This window comes from Malassezia restricta, chromosome II (genome assembly GCF_003290485.1).
Source record: "Malassezia restricta chromosome II, complete sequence".
NCBI lineage: Eukaryota > Fungi > Basidiomycota > Malasseziomycetes > Malasseziales > Malasseziaceae > Malassezia > Malassezia restricta.
The window spans coordinates 968,411-985,205 of NC_040194.1; the positions used below are offsets into that span (position 1 = coordinate 968,411).

The window sequence follows — 16,795 nt, forward strand, 5'->3', positions numbered from 1 at the left end:
ATCGCGGCACATATCACGTGCTATGAACCTACGAGCGCTTTTGCTTGGGCAAGTCTTGCTTGATGAACGAGTGCACGGGCGTCACAGCATCCTCGCGACCCGCAAAGTACAGGTCCATGACCACGCCGGGACCAAACAATACAGCGATGAAGATGCTGCGAATTATGCCGAGGATCCAAGCTGTGGGCGGCACCCTGTGCAGAGGGCGCGTTTGCTCAAACATGAGTTGGTAGTCGGCAATGCCATCCACTACGACCCAATAGATCAAGGTGAGAAAAATACCCACATTGTCCCACAGAATGAGCTTCTCTCCGTCGTTGAGGCCAAGGTCTTCGCCCCTGTACCAACGTCCCAGCGTGGGCAAGAGGTGGTACATGCCGTACCAGTACATGGCGGCTGACACAAGGCAGTCGTCCTCAAAGAAAATGGACACCTTGGTCGTCGTCACTGACTTTTGGCGACCGAACAAGGTCGTGAATACGGACAGCGACAGCATGATCAGGGGCGAGAATTGGAACACAAAGTTGATGTACGGCCACGTCCAGTGGTCCATCGGAGCCAGCACATTCACCACTGCCATGATGCACAAGCAAGTCACGAGCTGCTTTATCAGAAGCGGCGCATACTTGCCGTAGGGCCGCTCAGGGAACGTCTTGAGCAGGTCCAGGCTACGCACCAAGGCCGTGATAGGGATGTAGAGCAGAGGCACCGATGCGCCCAAGCAAAATACCTGGCCGAATAGAATGACGATCGTCACAGAGATGCCTCGCTGTAGAAAAGTTGTTTCGGGCTTGAGGGCCTGCGCACACATCGCCAGCACCAGGGGAAGTGACATGGACAAAAGGACCATGAAACCACCGTGACCCGCCTTGCCAGAGTTCATGAGCTTGAACACATAGATCAGCGTCATAAGCATCCGCTCAAAGCGCTCACACTTCGGTCCTGAGCACATCAGCAGGCTGTAGTCTGGAAAACCCAGCGCTTCGCGGGCTTGCGCCAAGTTTAGCGCACCGAACGCCTCCAGGTCAGGCTTCGGATCCTCATGAACAGCCTTCCTATTGATCCACAAGCCTGTAGCGATGGAGACACATGCCACAACAAACAAAAGAATGCGCTGCGTCGCCGCAGTGCATGAGCTCATAGTGCGACAAGGTGGACGAAAACAACTCGGAGCGTCGCGCCCCCCAAAAAAATGGCCAGAGCTCCGTGTAGAGTTTGGCGTCCGTGCCCCACCACGTGCCGTTTCACAGCTAGCCCCGCTCTGTACGTAACCCTCGTGGAGGTGGAGAGCAGTCTTACCACGTCGGCGGACGCAACGCTAGGGCAACGGTCATGGAGGCGGCAGTCGATCTGGCGCCACATGTGAGACCGATGATGGCACAGCATCGCTCGACCATAGCCATGCTACGCACGCAACTTGAGATTTTGCCAGATGTGGCGGCCGAGCTGGAGGAGCAAACGACAGAATCGGAGCGCGTCAGCAGACTGGATCAAGTTGCGCGTGACATGATCGATATGCTCATGGAGGCCGAGACACGTTTGCAAATCTTGGAAGAGCTCGGAACCTCCATGTCAAGCAGTCAGACTACATCTTTAGCAGATACGTATGGCGAGCGCGTTCAAGCCAAGATGGACGGATACCAAGCACAAACGGCGCGACAGCGGTATGCCCGGCACCCCGCCTATATCGAGTTCAGGTCGCGTGTCTGGGAAGTATCTCATCAAGGTGCGATGCCACCCTTAGTAGACCTTCTTCCGAGGGAGCCGGGTGACGATGACGTGGCTGCTACGCCCGCGGGCGAGGACGAGGAAGACATTGTGGTAGGCGGCGCCGTGCTGCAGCTCCGATGTCCGCTGACGGCCCATCTTTTGCAGGATCCTGTGGTCAATACGACATGCCAGCATGCCTATTCTCGCGAAGCCATTTCTTTGTACATGTCTGAGAACCGCACCCGCAGTGGATCTGTGCAATGCCCCGCCACAGGATGCACGGCCAGTGTTACCCGGTCTACGCTGCAAGATGCACCGGCGTTGAAACGTCGCGTAGAACGCTACGAACGCCACCAGCTGCGTCTGGAGGAGCAGCGACGCACGCAACTCGGCACCACAACTCTGTTGGACTAAATCATACATATACCCGTCATAGAAGAACATCACTGCTATCTGCGGACACATATCGCCGACTTCCGGCATGTGGGAAGTCGGTGGGAAGATGAAAGAAGGGATCACTCGTGCGCGACGGAACAGCCGTGCCGCTTACAATGCGGCGGTGTATTCGTCGATAATCAGGCACGGATGGTGACGCGGGTGGGGAGGGCCATGCCAAGGCAGCGGCCGTTGTCATGTTTTTCCTCACATTCATGTTGGCGTTCGCGAGCAAGGCGTCGGCTTTGGGTCCGTTCAAGGGGCGTATGTGAGCGTATGGAACGCTCTGTAACCGACCGCAAGGTATACGCGTGGCATCATACAATTCTGTCCCGTGAAAATCTGCACGGAGTATGTCTGGTGGAGAACACAAAAGGGAAAGGTACACCTTTTTTGCGACGCTAGCTTCTTGGAAGAGGATATAGACCGTGTTGTCGTCTTGCCATTTAATTCTGTACGCCTCGGGCTCGCCATAGCTCCACGGCGCGAGAATCAAGTGCAAATCACGCGTACGGATCATGGAGGAAAATCCAGTGAGCTCAAGAACATGGGTTTCTAAGGGCGATACCAGGGGCAGTGACGACAACGGCGCCATGGCATGGAAAATCGGGAGGCTGAAGAAGGGGAACACATGTCCATCTACAATTCCTCCACTATGTGGGGTGTCACATATCTTCGGCGGACCATGCATGAAATTCGGCTTTGGTGCGCTGAGCATTATTCAAAGACACAAGGTACTTGCGCTCAAATCCATTGCTGCGATCTACGCCATCCCAGCGGTAGCCTGGTTTGATACCAAATCTGTTGGGCGGTGGTGCTGGGCCTTCGTAAACGGGACGAACAATGCGGCGGCCTCGAGAGTGACGCGACAAGAAGGCCTGAGCAGGGTCGTCCCAATGCATTTGCCCCCGCCGCGCGTCATTCCACCGCGCATCATCTTCATACCTCGATACACTGTCGGTACTTGCCTGCTGCAGCATGGCCAGGCGTTGAGCTTCCTCGCGGCGCTGCACAAGACCCCGATTCCATTCTTTTTTTTCTGCTTCTTTACGGGCACGCAGCTCCTCTTCCTCGCGCATACGCAGCTCTTCTTCTTGGAGATCAATACGTCTCCCTTGTGCATCACGGTATACAGTTTCTTGAGGCACGGCAGGTTCGGCCACCGGGGCCTCTCTGCTGGCCGCTTCTTCAGCCGCTTTTCGTGCCTCACGCTGAGCTCGCAGCTGCTCACGGGACAATAGACCCGCTTGTGGACGTGAGGCAGGTACCATGGGTACATGATCCTGCTTTTCTGAGGTAGACGGCCCAATCGCGTGCCATCCGGTAGATGTGCTCGCCCGAGGCGCAGTCTCTTGCACCGCAGGTGGTGCCTCGTGTGCTGCGTGTTCAAACCAGACATGCTCTTCGTCACGAATCATCAGATCATCGTGTTTTTTCTTCGCTTTTTTTCTGCGCACATCCGACGACGAACCAGCGTCGCCGTAACGCTCCGCAAGGTACTGCTGCTTGGCCTCTTGGCTCATAACGACGCGCCACGAGCGTCTTGAGCGCGCTAAAGATCGCTTATGTCATCAAAATGTGGGTCGAACGGCGCCGGCGCTCCTGGTTCGCAGCGCGCCATTGGAGCGTGACAGCTCATGCGTCAGTATGTCCCGTATTGAGAAAGGAACACAGCGTTTTCGACCCACTGTGGTTGCGCGTCGTGCACCTCAAGCAGACCATGCTAATGACGCTGTCCCGCGACCAGCACCCGTTGTGCCATCTGCCGACGCACCGTCCACCGCATCAGCGGCACGGACTGATACCCCCCCACAACGGCGTGCCACCTCATCAAGTGTGCCCACACCGATTGTCCCCACGCGCATGGCTCCGCGTCCACGCGTTGTTCCAAGCACTGGGGCGAGTGAGAATCGTGTCCAGCCTGCTGCGCGCAGTTATGCTTTTGCTTCGCAGCCGACCAAGGTCCGCGTTCCCATTCATCCTCGAGCACCATCGCAGCCTCCGAGAAGCGCAGATGTACTCCATGCTGAATCTACTAGCATATCACCCTATGAGCGATTCTTGCATGCTGCTCAGGCCAATCCTCACGGTGTCTTGCACATGGACACTGAAGCCGATCCCAGCGCCATTGCCGAGCAGGCGGCCGAGACATGGCAGACGCTCGACCCTGCTATACGTGCCCAATACAACGTCGCGGAAGCTCCACGAAGCATGCCGACTAGCTCTGCTCCTCCTGCTCGGACGCGTGCGCCACGCAAACGCACGGGCACGAGTATTTCTGATGACGAGGCAGAGTACAAGCAGCAATGTGCCCAGCAGGAAAATGGGATGGACGGATCAGAATTACCGCCGCTTCGCGTAGATATAGGCACGACGCGAATGGAGTCTATTGCGGTGACAAATTGGAAGAGTGGCCGAGCGAGTAGTCGGACCTTTGAACTCGAACGTGTTCGAGCTCGACAGCTTAAAAAGAGACGAAGCGAGGCGCATGAAGATGCAGAACAGGGTGGGATCAAGCAATCTGAGACGCCCGTTCCATCAACGCCGCGCGATACACCCGCGCCCTCGGATGTGTCGGAAGAACCACAACTCGGCGAGAACCGCTTTGCCGTACAAACGCGTATTGTTGACGGCAAAATTGTACTGGATGAGCAATCTTTGTTTGCTAACTACCGTGATGATGAGCAGCAGGAGCGTGAGCAGCGCCATTGGGAGGTCATTGACGAGCGCGAAGGTGATCAGTTCGTGAACAGCGCGAGCCGAAGCAAGCAGCGTCGCACACAGCGCTGGACGGCTGAGGAAACTGAACGCTTTTTCCAGGCCATTTCCCAGTGGGGCACCGATTTCGAGATGATTACCCGCCTATTTCCACGACGCACGCGCCGAGAAATCAAGGCCAAATGGACCAAGGAATCCCGTCAGAATCCACAACGTCTTGACGCTGCCTTTCAGCGCCGTGTCGCAGTGGACCTTCACGCCTATGGCCGCGCAGCTGGTGTAGACTTGAGTGGGCCGCCGCCTACCATCACACCACGACCAGAGCCCAAATCGGACGTGGAGATTGTCTCTGAATCGTCTGTACAATGAGAATCTACATAGACACTAATGGCTGTATGTTTGGTACAAGGGCCGCGTCGAGTTGTCTTGCAGCATGACGGGCTCATAAGCATTACGATGCGAGGGAGCATGGAGAACTGTGCCTGTGGACATGGCACCGTGCGATGGGTCGGTCCAGGTGGATGTTGGGTTCATAGGGAAGGAGCCAGCATCATGCTGCGACAGGGACTCCTTCTGAGCAGCACGTTGCCGCTTACCGTACTGGCCCTGCATGTAGCACATGTACAGCTGCAAGAGACCCACCACCACGACGAGGCCGCCCATCAGACCGACATCCGCCCAGCCAAGATAGTTGCACACATCGTGACGGCCCTCGTCAAGACGATCCTGCACCTCTTCGACGCCATAGCCATCGTTGGCCAGCGGGCGCTCGAACTCGTTCAAGCAAGCTTCAATTGCATCATTGTGTTTAGCGGCGGCTGTCACTGTGAAAGCAATTGTGAAGCACAAAAGTACGACCGTCGCCAAGAAGTTCATGCGCGAATACTGTTTATACGACCATGGAGAGTCAGTGACCACGGTACAGAGACCCAAAATTTGCCATGCGGCTAGAACAAAGGCAATAACAGCCACGACATACTTGCCCCACGACGGAATGGCATCCATGCCACCCACAATCGGCGGAGGAGCCAGCGCCAGAATGCCTAAACACAAGGCCACGAATGCCGTTTCAATCACGAGCAGATACGCCCCAAACTTTACAAGGGGGAAGGCACAACAGCAGAAACGTGTGCCTCTGCGTGCCATGTTGAAGAAAATAGGATCGGCGTGCTGGGTGACGTAAGAATTCGTGTGGGCCGCAAGAGGCTGCAAGACGAGCACTGCCTTTTCACAACCACGTGGAAGAAATGCGTGCACGGACCTAGCCGTCTAGGTTGGGCTTGGTACGAGCGAAGCAAGAGCTTTCGCCCACCACAAGAAACGGGCGCCCCGTAGATTTCAGTGTAACAGGAAACTAACTGAACTACTTTTGCGCAGAAAGAAGTCGAGGATGGGCATGAGCGCACGCCACAACTAGTCGGCTCGCGGATAGTACTCAAGCCTCGCGTGCGAAAACGAGATGGTCCGATGCGACAGCTGCTGCATAATTGTGTATCTGATAACACTGTATCCAGCAAGGTAGCTTTCAACTTTCTTGGTCGATGTTGAAGTTTTAATCGTGATCCATAGCGCCTTACCAGATCTCATACACCCCCGATCACGAATGAATGTAGTGGACTTGACATTTATGTACCAGGAGCAGAATGTCAATCCTCCAACTAGGCATTCTAATCCGCTAGACGCATTTGCATCGCAAGTCTACACGCACCTGATTCATCCCACAAGTCGATGGTAGCGCTGAGACGTTCCGTCAAGCCCTATATACAAAAATTCACGTTAATCTAAGCGAGTCACTGTCAAGGATGGCAGAGCATTATCTTATATGCCAGATCAAGAGACACTGCAATTAAAAATCCGTAACGCGAAAAGTACGTGCACAGCCATGCAGACGTGAAGAGTTCGTTGTAGAAGAGAAAAAGCGATTGAATTTCCCCTCCGGTCATGATCGGGTCCTTACTTTAGAAGGGGAATGAAGTCTTGCATAGTGTTGCTTGAATTGTAGCCCAGCTCGAGGAATTTGGAGCGATAAAATCGGCGCTGTGTGAGGTACAGTCACAACTGTTACAATGTCGGGTATGGACCACCAAATTCGCAAGGGCACAAATCGTCTCGAATTATCGGGCTTCGCAAAGGGGTGGGCCAGGAGTATCTCGTCCATAAAAGAAAACATGTAATGGAGTTCAATAACATAACACGCAAGGAAGCAGAACACATTGATCAGATCGTGCGAACTGGCATGATACGGAAATGCGCGACAAGATTCATGCGCAGAAAAGTCGTCCATAAACCATGATCAATGGCTGCTTGTATTTTGGAGCAGCTTGTGTGTTCCTGCCTGAATTACACGAAACGAGTCTCGTTCTGACGAGCTGATACGCACAAAGCGGAAAAGTGGGAGTGCTTGAGGATCTCCCTCCCACTGGCGAAGAAGTTCCACGTTCGTTTCGTTACATAGATCGGGTACCACCATACCGTCGTGATACTCGCGCTTTTCAGACGCGATGAGCCGTTCTAGTTCCAAGAGTCGCTTGCTCTTGGGACGGCCGGGTCTTTGAGCCTTTTGCAGCTCAGCGAGTTCTTCATCATGACGTGCTAGAAAAAATGTCGTCATAAAGTCATGAAAAGCGTACAAGTCCGGAATGTGGGTTTTATCTTCGGATAATAGGAGCACAAATGCCAAAATGCGGTCTACTTTGGCAGACCGTTGACGTCGGCGCGCTGCGTGGGCTTCATTCAGCCGGCGAGATCGAAGTACAACACGGGCGCGTTGAAATGCGTGTCGGGAATTTGGATGCATAGCATCCTTCTTCACGAGAGTTTTAGATGTGTGCTGTTTGTGAGCTTCTTTGGCCTGCTTACCTTTTTGCCTCCCATGGTAGCAAAACGATGGCAAAAAAATGGCACAGACGCGTGTTGCTGCTTTGTCATACGCTGAAATTTTGGGCGCTCTGGCCCACTGCATGACGTGCTCCATTGCAGGCCAAGTGAGACACTTTGAGGACAACAGAAACACCAGAGTCAAGCAGGACTAAGTTCGTACGTCTAAAATCCCCAGCGCTGCGTCTGAGAACGACTTGCTACGGCAAAGGCAGCTTGCATGAAAAAAGCCATGTACAGGATGACCTGACCGAGGAATGTAAAACTGCGCAGTAGCGACATGGCATGCGAGTCCGCAAAAATGTAGAGAATCGTGTATATAATACGAGACAAAAGGTACAAGGTAGCCATCGCGTTCATTAAGTACCCAGGCAACTCAGCCACCAGCCCGCAAAGCAGCGCCATTCCAAATATGGGCAGATTTTCGAAACCATTTTGTTGGCATGCCTCAGCCCGCAAAACCTTTCGCTCAGCAGGGGTATGTTCCATTTTCTTGGTTCCAAGAATAGGTCGTGCCGCCAACTGCGTGACAAAAGTGCGGGGATGTTCGTTTTTCCAGCCATTCTGAGCTACGCATATAGAAACAGCATACCAGTGCGGTATGAGTGTCAATATGTACATGATAGGGAGGGCAAAGAGTGAGTAATTCGGCGACGTCACATCAAAAAACATGGTGGTCATCATCCAAGTCGGGAGGTCTTTACTCCTCCACAACTGTGGTGTAGCTACTGGGGCAGGTCCATGACGGAAGCATGGCCGCCCGTGTTGTCTAGTGCCTCAATGGACCCAGCACATTGGGCGTATCACGCTGAAGGAGCAGCCAATATGCTTGTGAGATATGTTGGTCCACACATGTGGCCTTTTTGGAATACCCAAGGCGGTGACGAGGTAATGGTACTGCGCATTCCAAAAAAAATCCATGCATCAGACGCAGAGCAGGTACCAGCCGCAGATATATTTCTATCCCAAGTCCTTGTGCATGTGCTTCCTTCTTCCTCTCTCCCGTGCATGCGTCGCTTAGATATGGACACTAGTTGGCTTCCCTTTCTACAGGCGCTAGCTGACAAATGTGAGCCGGTTCGACCCATATTCCGAAAAGCTGCAGGAGGTATGGACATGTCGACCCCACATATCTGGATGATGCGGGATGATAGTCGACCTCTCCCCCAATCACGACTTGTGGTGGAAATTAAGCCAAAATGCGGCTATCTTCCCTCGCTTCCAACGACTCGATACCCCTGCAAGGCCAGCATGCCAAAGTGCCACATACAAAAGTTATACCAACTCGGCCAGAAGGCGCAGGATGCTGACACACATGAATGGTATAATCCTCTCGACCTGTTTAGTGGTGATGAAGGGAAAATTCAACGCGCGGTCAATGCCTTATTGGACGACTGGACGCATGGTTCAGGGTATTTGCACATGTTCGTGGACGGCGCTCGCATGTCTTTCGGCGACATTCAGGAGCACATACCGTGGCTTCAGGTACCAAGACGTCTGTCCTGGCGCATCGCGCAAATTCTCACAGAGAATCGACATCTTCTCCATACCCTTGCTCATCAGCAACAACGCCTAGATCCCTACGACATTGAAGGCATTGCACAGTTATGGCACGCACGCACAGGCAAACCGCTGAATTCGACACCCGTCGAAGAGCTTCCGCGCATCACCCTGGCTGACTATGCATTTGTGGCAGCAAACTCTGTCCCCGTTGTTTCCTCCGACAAGGACATGCACTACGTGATGGCAGCGTATTTACTTGCGGCTACATTGAAAGATGTCACCCTCTTTATACCACTCGATGATGTCGAAGGCACGCCAATGTATCGTGCCAATCCAATTGGCGCACGCATTGTGGATTTGGATGCTAAACGTCCATCCAAGCTATGTCAGCATGCGCGAAAAGATGCTGCTATGTCAGCCTTTGTTCATTGTCTCGCCCCGGATCAGCGTTGCGCCACATACCTCCGACGCGTCTGATGCACGCACATGTGCGTAGGCAACGCGCTTTATGCAAGGTGGTGCATATGTAACGTCTAAACACTCACAATGCTCCAAGCAGACTCCACACACTTTTAAAGCGTATGCAAGCTTAATGTGCCACGGGGCACCTGCGCCCAGCATGTGACAAAGAAATACACTCTATGGGTCGCACGATACATTTAAGCGTTTCCCTCGCGTCGCCCATCACTTTGGCCCCATCATGCTGCAACGTCCCATGATGTCGTGGATTGTGGCGCTTGTATTAGCATTTGTGGCCATGGTCCCTGTGCTTGCCGACATGCAGCACCACCGTATTCGCATGCACCACGACATTAAGCGCGCACTTAAGGAGGATGACAAGTATTACACTCCCTCGAGGTTCATGGATGTGTCGTCTCAATTTGATATGGATCATTTTGGTATCAGCAAACAACATAAGAGTCACGGCAAGCTTAAAGTCCCTAAAGGCTCGGAGATTCGTCACGTCAAAGTACATGATACTGGCACCAATTTTCTTGCGTACTTTTCTAAGGGTGTAAATGAAAAGAAGGTGACGCACGCATATGTGATGTTCCACGGCCGTAATCGCGATGGTGACAGGTATTGGTCGATTATGAACCGTGCTTTGGAGAGCGCCCGTAAGGACAACTATCCAGGCGCCCCGAAGCATGCTGTTGTCGTGGCGCCTCAATTTTTCTCTGCCAAGCTGAACGAGGGTCAGTACGGAAACTCGACGCTCGCATGGAGTGACATCAATGCTTGGCAATCGGGCAGTATTGCTGTGCACCCAAAGGGCACGGATGTATCATCTATGGATGCTGTGGACGCACTGGTGGACCTTTTCTCCAATGAAAAGAAGTACCCTAACCTCAAGAACCTGACGTTGGTCGGCCATGGCGGTGGTGGTCAACTCATGAACCGCTATGCGACAGTTGGTAAGGACTCGAGTCGCAAGGGTATCCATATTCGCTACATCGTTGGTGATCCTAGCACGTCAGCCTACTTCACATATCATCGCCCGATGACTGACAAAAGTATAGCTTCCCCCGAGACGTGCACAAGCTACAATAACTGGCGCTATGGATTTGACACGTTTCCGGGAACATTGCAGGACTCGAAGGAACCGCACGATTACTTTAAGCAGTACATCAGTCGCGATGTTGTGAACATTGTGGGTCTCAAGGATGTGCTGGAGAATGGTGATCAGAAGTGTATGGCGCTCCTTCAAGGTGGTCGCAAGCGTCGTGACCGCAACCTGAGTTGGTGGCGCTACATTAATATGTTGGGTCGCACCAACGAAAACCTTCATGGCTTCCCAGGCAATTTCAGCGATCTGCCTGACTGGTCGATGCACTCGAATGGCATCATCAAGACTCGCCTGACCGTTGTCCCGCACGTGAAGCATAATGCTGAAAAGGTGTTTGGCAGCAAGCATGGTCGATCGGCGTTATTCGATCACTACGATGTGGACATGGGCTGGCGTCCCGATGGTTGGACGTATCATGCACCTAAGGCCCGGATCGCTTTGCAGAATAAGAAGGCTTCGTCATCGTCGTCGTCATCGGCGTCGTCATCGTCAACGTCGTCATCATCGTCGTCATCATCGACGTCATCATCGACGTCGCAGCCGCCATCGTCGACCTCGTTGTCGTTGTCGTCATCTTCGGTCTCATCGTCATCGCCATCATCTTCGTCGACACCGTCCGAATCAGCTTTGGGTGGCAAGGTGTTTGCGCACGATGGCAGTGCATCGCACTCCTGCTCGCTCTTTTCTCTACTTGCACCGCTGGTGTTTGTATGTGTTATCATGATGCTCTAAATGAATATATTTATGTAACGTTTCGTGGGTCAGGTACTCCGTCTGTAGGTATTTAAGGGTTCTTGTGAACGACCGACAAATGCCCAATTTTTAGTGCTGGGTATACGCAGGGCCTCCGTCTCCAGGCACCAACCTGCTTGGATGTGCAAACGCACGATATAGGCATAGTAGGCCAGATGCTTGGAATGTGTCGCACCGGATGCATCATGGATCGTGCGATCAACGAACCACAGCGTGTGTGCGAGGCGTTCCGCCATGTGCGGCGATGGCCGGCGAAGCGGCGCGGGAGGCATGCACATGGCAGGCAGATCCGACACGTCGAGCCATTCAGCTATATTAGCCCATTCGATGGTGTGGTTCGTCGGTGTGAAGCGAGTGCCTTCGAGGGTCCACGGACAGCATGGAATATTGACAAAGCCCGAGCAGTGCGGCGTGCGTGATGCCCAAGAGGGAATCCAAGGCGTAAGTTCGTCTGCATGATTCCCAATCAGGAAACAACCGGGAGGAAATACGCAAGTGTTTGGCTCGATAACGCTTGCCTCCAAATGCGCTCCCAAGTCAGTATAGTGTGCCCATGACTTGCGGGCGCGCGCATCAAGGCCTAGGCCGCGGTAGCCTTCAAGTGAGAGAATGAGCACTAGCAGACCATTCCCACAGCCCAGATCCACGAAGCCACCGGGCGGCTGGCCCCAAAGATCGGCACACCGAGGTGCCGGGCCTAGCGGCACATGAGACGAGCCAAACATGTCGCGCCATAAGAGAATGAGCCATGCAGCAATGCCTAGATCCTCAAACACGTGCTTCTTTGGATCTGTGACCTCAGCCCACGTCTCCAACAGCCTGTGCGCATGTTTTGTGCGTAGCGATAAGTACAGGTCTTGATACTCGTCACGCGGCACAAGCATGTCATGGTGCACTCGTTTAACATAAGAGGTAGCATGGCCATAGGCATGCTGATGCATCATACGTAGAAGGGACAGGGCTGTGCGGCCCAAACGCGAAGTGGGCGAAACAGGTCGTGGTTCAGTGGGAAACAGGGACAAGTCGATTCGGATCGTGGCTTTGGGCGTTGTGGGAATATAATGAAAGGCGACGCCACGCACAGCTGGGTGATAGTAAGGCACATCGGCTGCTGATGCACACAAGTCACGGGAGGAAAGCGATGCAAATTTATGTGGGTCGGGCGCCTCGGTCGCTGCATCGGAAGGTCGCAGCGTTGTGTACACCACACGACCATGCTCTGGCCCACATGCGTACACGACACATTCCTGCAGCATGCCACGATCCATCTTGACCCGACGTGGTAAAAGGCGTCGAATGCACCGGTACTGAATGGAGTCATTTTCGTGCTCCGATTCACACCAAACTTCACCTCGCAGGATCGTCGAGCTATTGCGCTCCGGATGTTCTATCCATGCATACATCGTAGCGAGCCAATCTGAGTAGGAAAAATGAGCGCAGGCCTCAATGACGCGCGTCCATGGCCACCCATCGGATACCGCATCCACCTGCTCACACCAAACAGGCTCGAACAGGGCGCATGCCATTGTCAAACCCCCCCCCCCTGAATGGAGGATGTGGTCTGCTGACTAAGGGGCTCAATGGCTCCCTCCCCTTTTTTCGTGGCCTTCCGTACGTTTGCAACGTGCGTGATGCAGTTGTACAACTTGACGCTGCAGCCGCCATCATGCGTGACGACGGCCGTAGTCGGGCAGTTTTGCGGGACGCGGCAGCAAGAAATCTTGCTGGTCCGTGGCAGTCGTCTCGAGCTATACCGCATCGATACTGCGACAGGGCATATGATGCGTGTGCTGTCGCAACACACGTTCAGTAACGTGCGCAGTGCTGCATGTTTTCGCTTGATGGGAGGCACGAAGAACTACCTGATTCTTGGAAGTGATGCAGGGCGCATTGTGGTACTGGAATACAATGCAGCACGAAACCGATTCGAAAAGGTGCATCAGGAAACGTTTGGTCGCTCGGGCAACCGGCGTATCGTGCCGGGGCAATACCTCGCCACGGACCCTAAAGGGCGCGCCGTGCTTATTGGCGCCATTGAGCGAAGTAAACTGATCTACACCCTGAATCGCGATGCGGACGCGAACCTCACCATATCCAGCCCCTTGGAAGCCAACCGACCTACGGCCATTGTGCAATGCATTGTCGGTGTAGATGTTGGGTACGAAAACCCTGTATTCGCCTCACTTGAAACAGACTATGCAGATGCGGATGCTGATCCTACGGGCGAAGCGCTGGCACGTACGGAAAAACGACTGACGTATTATGAGCTGGATCTTGGTCTAAACCACGTCGTGCGACGCTGGACGGAGCCCGTGGACAGGAGCGCACATCATCTTATTTCGGTCCCAGGTGGCTATAATTACTCGACAGAAGCTTGGGACGGGCCAAGTGGCGTGTTGGTGTGCATAGACGACTACATCGTGTACCGACATCCGGACCAGCCCCCCCACATCGTCCCGATTCCCGTTCGCGAAAATGCTTCGATTCACCGCGGCTCCATGATTGTGGCAAGCGTGTTGCACAAGATGAAAACGTCTTTTTTCTTACTAGTGCAAAACGAAGACGGCGACTTGTTCAAAGTGACAGTCGAGCACGACGAGGAGCAAGTCAAGGCCGTGCGTATCAAGTACTTTGATACGGTACCAGTCGCCGCATCCTTATGCATTTTGCGCTCTGGCTACCTATTTGTCGCATCAGATTCAGGGTCACAGTGCCTGTATGCTTTTGAAAAGCTTGGTGATGATGATGACGAGCCAGAGTACTTGTCGACCTCCCATGACGGTACCATTCCGACTTTTGTGCCGCGCCCGCTGGGAAATTTGATGCTTGCGCACGAAATCGAAGCACTAGATCCTCTCATGGATGCCAAGATTGGTAATCCACTTGGCAGCGACGTACCGCAGATCTATGCGGCGTGTGGTCGAGGCCCTCGAAGCACTTTCAAGCGACTGCGCCATGGCCTTGAAGTCAGTGAAGTTGTCAGCAGTGAGCTGCCTGGTGTTCCGCAGGCTGTCTGGTCCACGAAATTATGCAGCACCGACACATTTGACGGTTACATCGTCCTGAGTTTTGTGAATGGAACGCTTGTGCTCGGAATCGGCGAAACCATCGAAGAGGTCGTGGACAGTGGATTCCTCACGTCTGAACCCACTTTAGCAGTCCAGCAACTGGGCGCCGATGCTCTGCTGCAGGTGCATCCAGCTGGCATTCGGCACATCCTACCGAATAAGCAGGTGAACGAATGGGCAGCGCCAGTGCGTGATGACGGCGTACAAACGCGCATTGTAGCAGCGACAACGAATCACCGTCAGATTGTGGTTGCTCTTGATAACCAGGACATTGTATACTTCGAGCTGGATATGGATGGCCAGCTCAACGAGTTCCAGGAGCGGCGCTCAATAGGCGCCCACATTGTTGCGCTCAGCATCAGTACATGCCCTGAGGGCAGTCAGCGTACACCATACGTTGCCTTGGCGTGCTCAGATCAGACCGTGCGCATTATCTCATTGGATCCTGACTCGACGCTGGCCCCCATCAGTTTGCAGGCGCTGACAGCACCGCCGTCCAGTATCTGCATCTCTGAGATGCTCGACGCATCCATTGACCGGCATCACCTCACCATGTTTGTGAGCATTGGCCTAATCAACGGTGTGTACATCCGCACTGTACTGGACCCAACCACCGGTCAGCTCACTGACACACGCACCCGCTTTCTGGGCGGCCGACCTGTCTCTCTCGTGCGCACGCGCGTCCATGGAGACACGGCCGTGCTCGCTCTCAGCACTCGCACCTGGCTCACATATACTCTGAACGAGCACATCCAATTTACGCCACTCATGTTTGATGCCCTTACCCACGTCTCGAGCTTTCATACGGAATTGTGCCCTGACGGCTTGCTCGGCATTACGGGCGATACTCTTCGTATCCTTACTGTGCCTCAGATGAACGGCACACAGATGAAAATGGATTCACTCCCTCTGTCTTATACACCTCGAAAGATGGCTGTGCACCCCCACAACGCCTCTCTTTTTTATGTCATTGAGTCGGATCACCGCACAGTAGCGGCTGGTGCCGAGTATGACGCGGCCCGCATGGGTCCTGTGCGTGCAGATCCAGGTCGCTGGGTCAGTTGTATCCGTGTTGTGGATGCTGTGACCATGTCTACCTGTGCATGTGTTGAACTGCCTAACGACGAGGCAGCATTTAGCATCACGCTAGTACCGCTGGCCGCGTGTCAAAATGAGTGGTTTCTGATTGTCGGATCGACACAGAGTTTGACACATAAGCCACGTGCTATGAAAGCGGCGTTTCTCTCCACCTATCGACTCGCATGCCAAGGCCGGCAGATTGAGTTGATGCACAAGACCGAGGTGGACGACGTCCCCCTGGCATTACATGCATTTCACGGGCGTCTGCTGGCGGGTATTGGCATGCATTTGCGCATTTATGATATGGGTACAAAGAAACTGCTGCGCAAGTGTCAAAGCCGGCCATTCCCCTCTACTATCGTTCGCGTGTCCGTTCAGGGGCATCGTATCATTGTCGGTGACTCGCAAGAGTCAGTGCACTACGTTGTATACAAGCCTGGAACAAACAGCTTGATTTCTTTCGCGGATGATATTATGCCACGCTGGACGACCGCTCTTCTCATGCTTGATTATGATACCGTCATGGCCGGTGACAAATTTGGCAATGTGTATGTGCTCCGAATAGACTCGAGCACCTCAATGAGTTCGGACGAGGATCCGACTGGACTCATGCTCCAAAACGAACGAGCATATCTGATGGGCGCAGCGCACCGCGCGCAAGTGCTAGCGCACTTTCACATTGGCGATATTATATCGAGTTTAGCGCTCGAGAGTTTGGTGCCTGGCGGTCGTCCTGTCGCAATATACACGTGTATCAATGGTACCATCGGTGCCCTTATACCTTTTATCAGCCGTGAAGACGTGCGGATATTCTCTACGCTTGAGATGCACATGCGCCAGGAGAAATTAAGTGTGACAGGGCGTGATCACCTTGCATACCGAGGGCAATTTGCGCCTGTCAAATCCGTGGTGGATGGCGATTTATGTGAGCTCTATATGTCCCTCTCTCATGAAAAGCAGGAAGAAATGGCCGAAGAGCTAGGTCATGCACCTAATGACATCGGCAAGAAGCTCACGCAAATGCGCGAGTCAACGACAGAATTATAATAGATAAATTAGGTACATGTCGGGGGCCGTGTGCTTC

General features: G+C 53.6%; 12 protein-coding genes across 12 annotated transcripts; 5 read left to right on the forward strand and 7 right to left on the reverse strand.

Annotated features, from left to right (window-relative positions):
• Window positions 1–28: 28 nt before the first annotated feature.
• Window positions 29–1,141, reverse strand: MRET_1432 (uncharacterized protein; the record flags this gene model as incomplete). The annotated part of the gene is made up of 1 exon (XM_027628059.1): window positions 29–1,141. One exon carries the CDS (start codon window positions 1,139–1,141, stop codon window positions 29–31), a length of 1,113 nt encoding a protein of 370 aa, XP_027483574.1.
• Window positions 1,142–1,332: 191 nt separating this feature from the next.
• On the forward strand, window positions 1,333–2,124 carry MRET_1433 (zinc finger protein; the record flags this gene model as incomplete). The annotated part of the gene is made up of 1 exon (XM_027628060.1): window positions 1,333–2,124. The coding sequence occupies one exon, from the start codon at window positions 1,333–1,335 to the stop codon at window positions 2,122–2,124; it is 792 nt and encodes a 263-aa protein (XP_027483573.1).
• Window positions 2,125–2,140: 16 nt separating this feature from the next.
• Window positions 2,141–2,740, reverse strand: MRET_1434 (uncharacterized protein; the record flags this gene model as incomplete). Its single annotated transcript, XM_027628061.1, has 1 exon — window positions 2,141–2,740. One exon carries the CDS (start codon window positions 2,738–2,740, stop codon window positions 2,141–2,143), a length of 600 nt encoding a protein of 199 aa, XP_027483580.1.
• Window positions 2,741–2,810: 70 nt separating this feature from the next.
• MRET_1435 (pre-mRNA-splicing factor CWC26) lies at window positions 2,811–3,668 on the reverse strand (the record flags this gene model as incomplete). Its single annotated transcript, XM_027628062.1, has 1 exon — window positions 2,811–3,668. One exon carries the CDS (start codon window positions 3,666–3,668, stop codon window positions 2,811–2,813), a length of 858 nt encoding a protein of 285 aa, XP_027483579.1.
• A 124-nt stretch (window positions 3,669–3,792) lies between these two features.
• On the forward strand, window positions 3,793–5,232 carry MRET_1436 (transcription initiation factor TFIIIB component B''; the record flags this gene model as incomplete). Its single annotated transcript, XM_027628063.1, has 1 exon — window positions 3,793–5,232. One exon carries the CDS (start codon window positions 3,793–3,795, stop codon window positions 5,230–5,232), a length of 1,440 nt encoding a protein of 479 aa, XP_027483578.1.
• A 15-nt stretch (window positions 5,233–5,247) lies between these two features.
• On the reverse strand, window positions 5,248–6,009 carry MRET_1437 (uncharacterized protein; the record flags this gene model as incomplete). Its single annotated transcript, XM_027628064.1, has 1 exon — window positions 5,248–6,009. The coding sequence occupies one exon, from the start codon at window positions 6,007–6,009 to the stop codon at window positions 5,248–5,250; it is 762 nt and encodes a 253-aa protein (XP_027483577.1).
• Window positions 6,010–7,156: 1,147 nt separating this feature from the next.
• On the reverse strand, window positions 7,157–7,737 carry MRET_1438 (translation machinery-associated protein 16; the record flags this gene model as incomplete). The annotated part of the gene is made up of 2 exons (XM_027628065.1): window positions 7,157–7,693; window positions 7,723–7,737. 2 exons carry the CDS (start codon window positions 7,735–7,737, stop codon window positions 7,157–7,159), a joined length of 552 nt encoding a protein of 183 aa, XP_027483582.1.
• A 168-nt stretch (window positions 7,738–7,905) lies between these two features.
• On the reverse strand, window positions 7,906–8,424 carry MRET_1439 (uncharacterized protein; the record flags this gene model as incomplete). The annotated part of the gene is made up of 1 exon (XM_027628066.1): window positions 7,906–8,424. The coding sequence occupies one exon, from the start codon at window positions 8,422–8,424 to the stop codon at window positions 7,906–7,908; it is 519 nt and encodes a 172-aa protein (XP_027483581.1).
• Window positions 8,425–8,481: 57 nt separating this feature from the next.
• MRET_1440 (inositol-pentakisphosphate 2-kinase) lies at window positions 8,482–9,720 on the forward strand (the record flags this gene model as incomplete). The annotated part of the gene is made up of 1 exon (XM_027628067.1): window positions 8,482–9,720. One exon carries the CDS (start codon window positions 8,482–8,484, stop codon window positions 9,718–9,720), a length of 1,239 nt encoding a protein of 412 aa, XP_027483692.1.
• A 223-nt stretch (window positions 9,721–9,943) lies between these two features.
• Window positions 9,944–11,542, forward strand: MRET_1441 (SRP40, C-terminal domain protein; the record flags this gene model as incomplete). The annotated part of the gene is made up of 1 exon (XM_027628068.1): window positions 9,944–11,542. The coding sequence occupies one exon, from the start codon at window positions 9,944–9,946 to the stop codon at window positions 11,540–11,542; it is 1,599 nt and encodes a 532-aa protein (XP_027483693.1).
• Window positions 11,543–11,571: 29 nt separating this feature from the next.
• Window positions 11,572–13,089, reverse strand: MRET_1442 (tRNASer (uridine44-2'-O)-methyltransferase; the record flags this gene model as incomplete). The annotated part of the gene is made up of 1 exon (XM_027628069.1): window positions 11,572–13,089. One exon carries the CDS (start codon window positions 13,087–13,089, stop codon window positions 11,572–11,574), a length of 1,518 nt encoding a protein of 505 aa, XP_027483690.1.
• Window positions 13,090–13,194: 105 nt separating this feature from the next.
• MRET_1443 (splicing factor 3B subunit 3) lies at window positions 13,195–16,758 on the forward strand (the record flags this gene model as incomplete). Its single annotated transcript, XM_027628070.1, has 1 exon — window positions 13,195–16,758. The coding sequence occupies one exon, from the start codon at window positions 13,195–13,197 to the stop codon at window positions 16,756–16,758; it is 3,564 nt and encodes a 1,187-aa protein (XP_027483691.1).
• Between the last annotated feature and the right edge of the window lie 37 nt (window positions 16,759–16,795).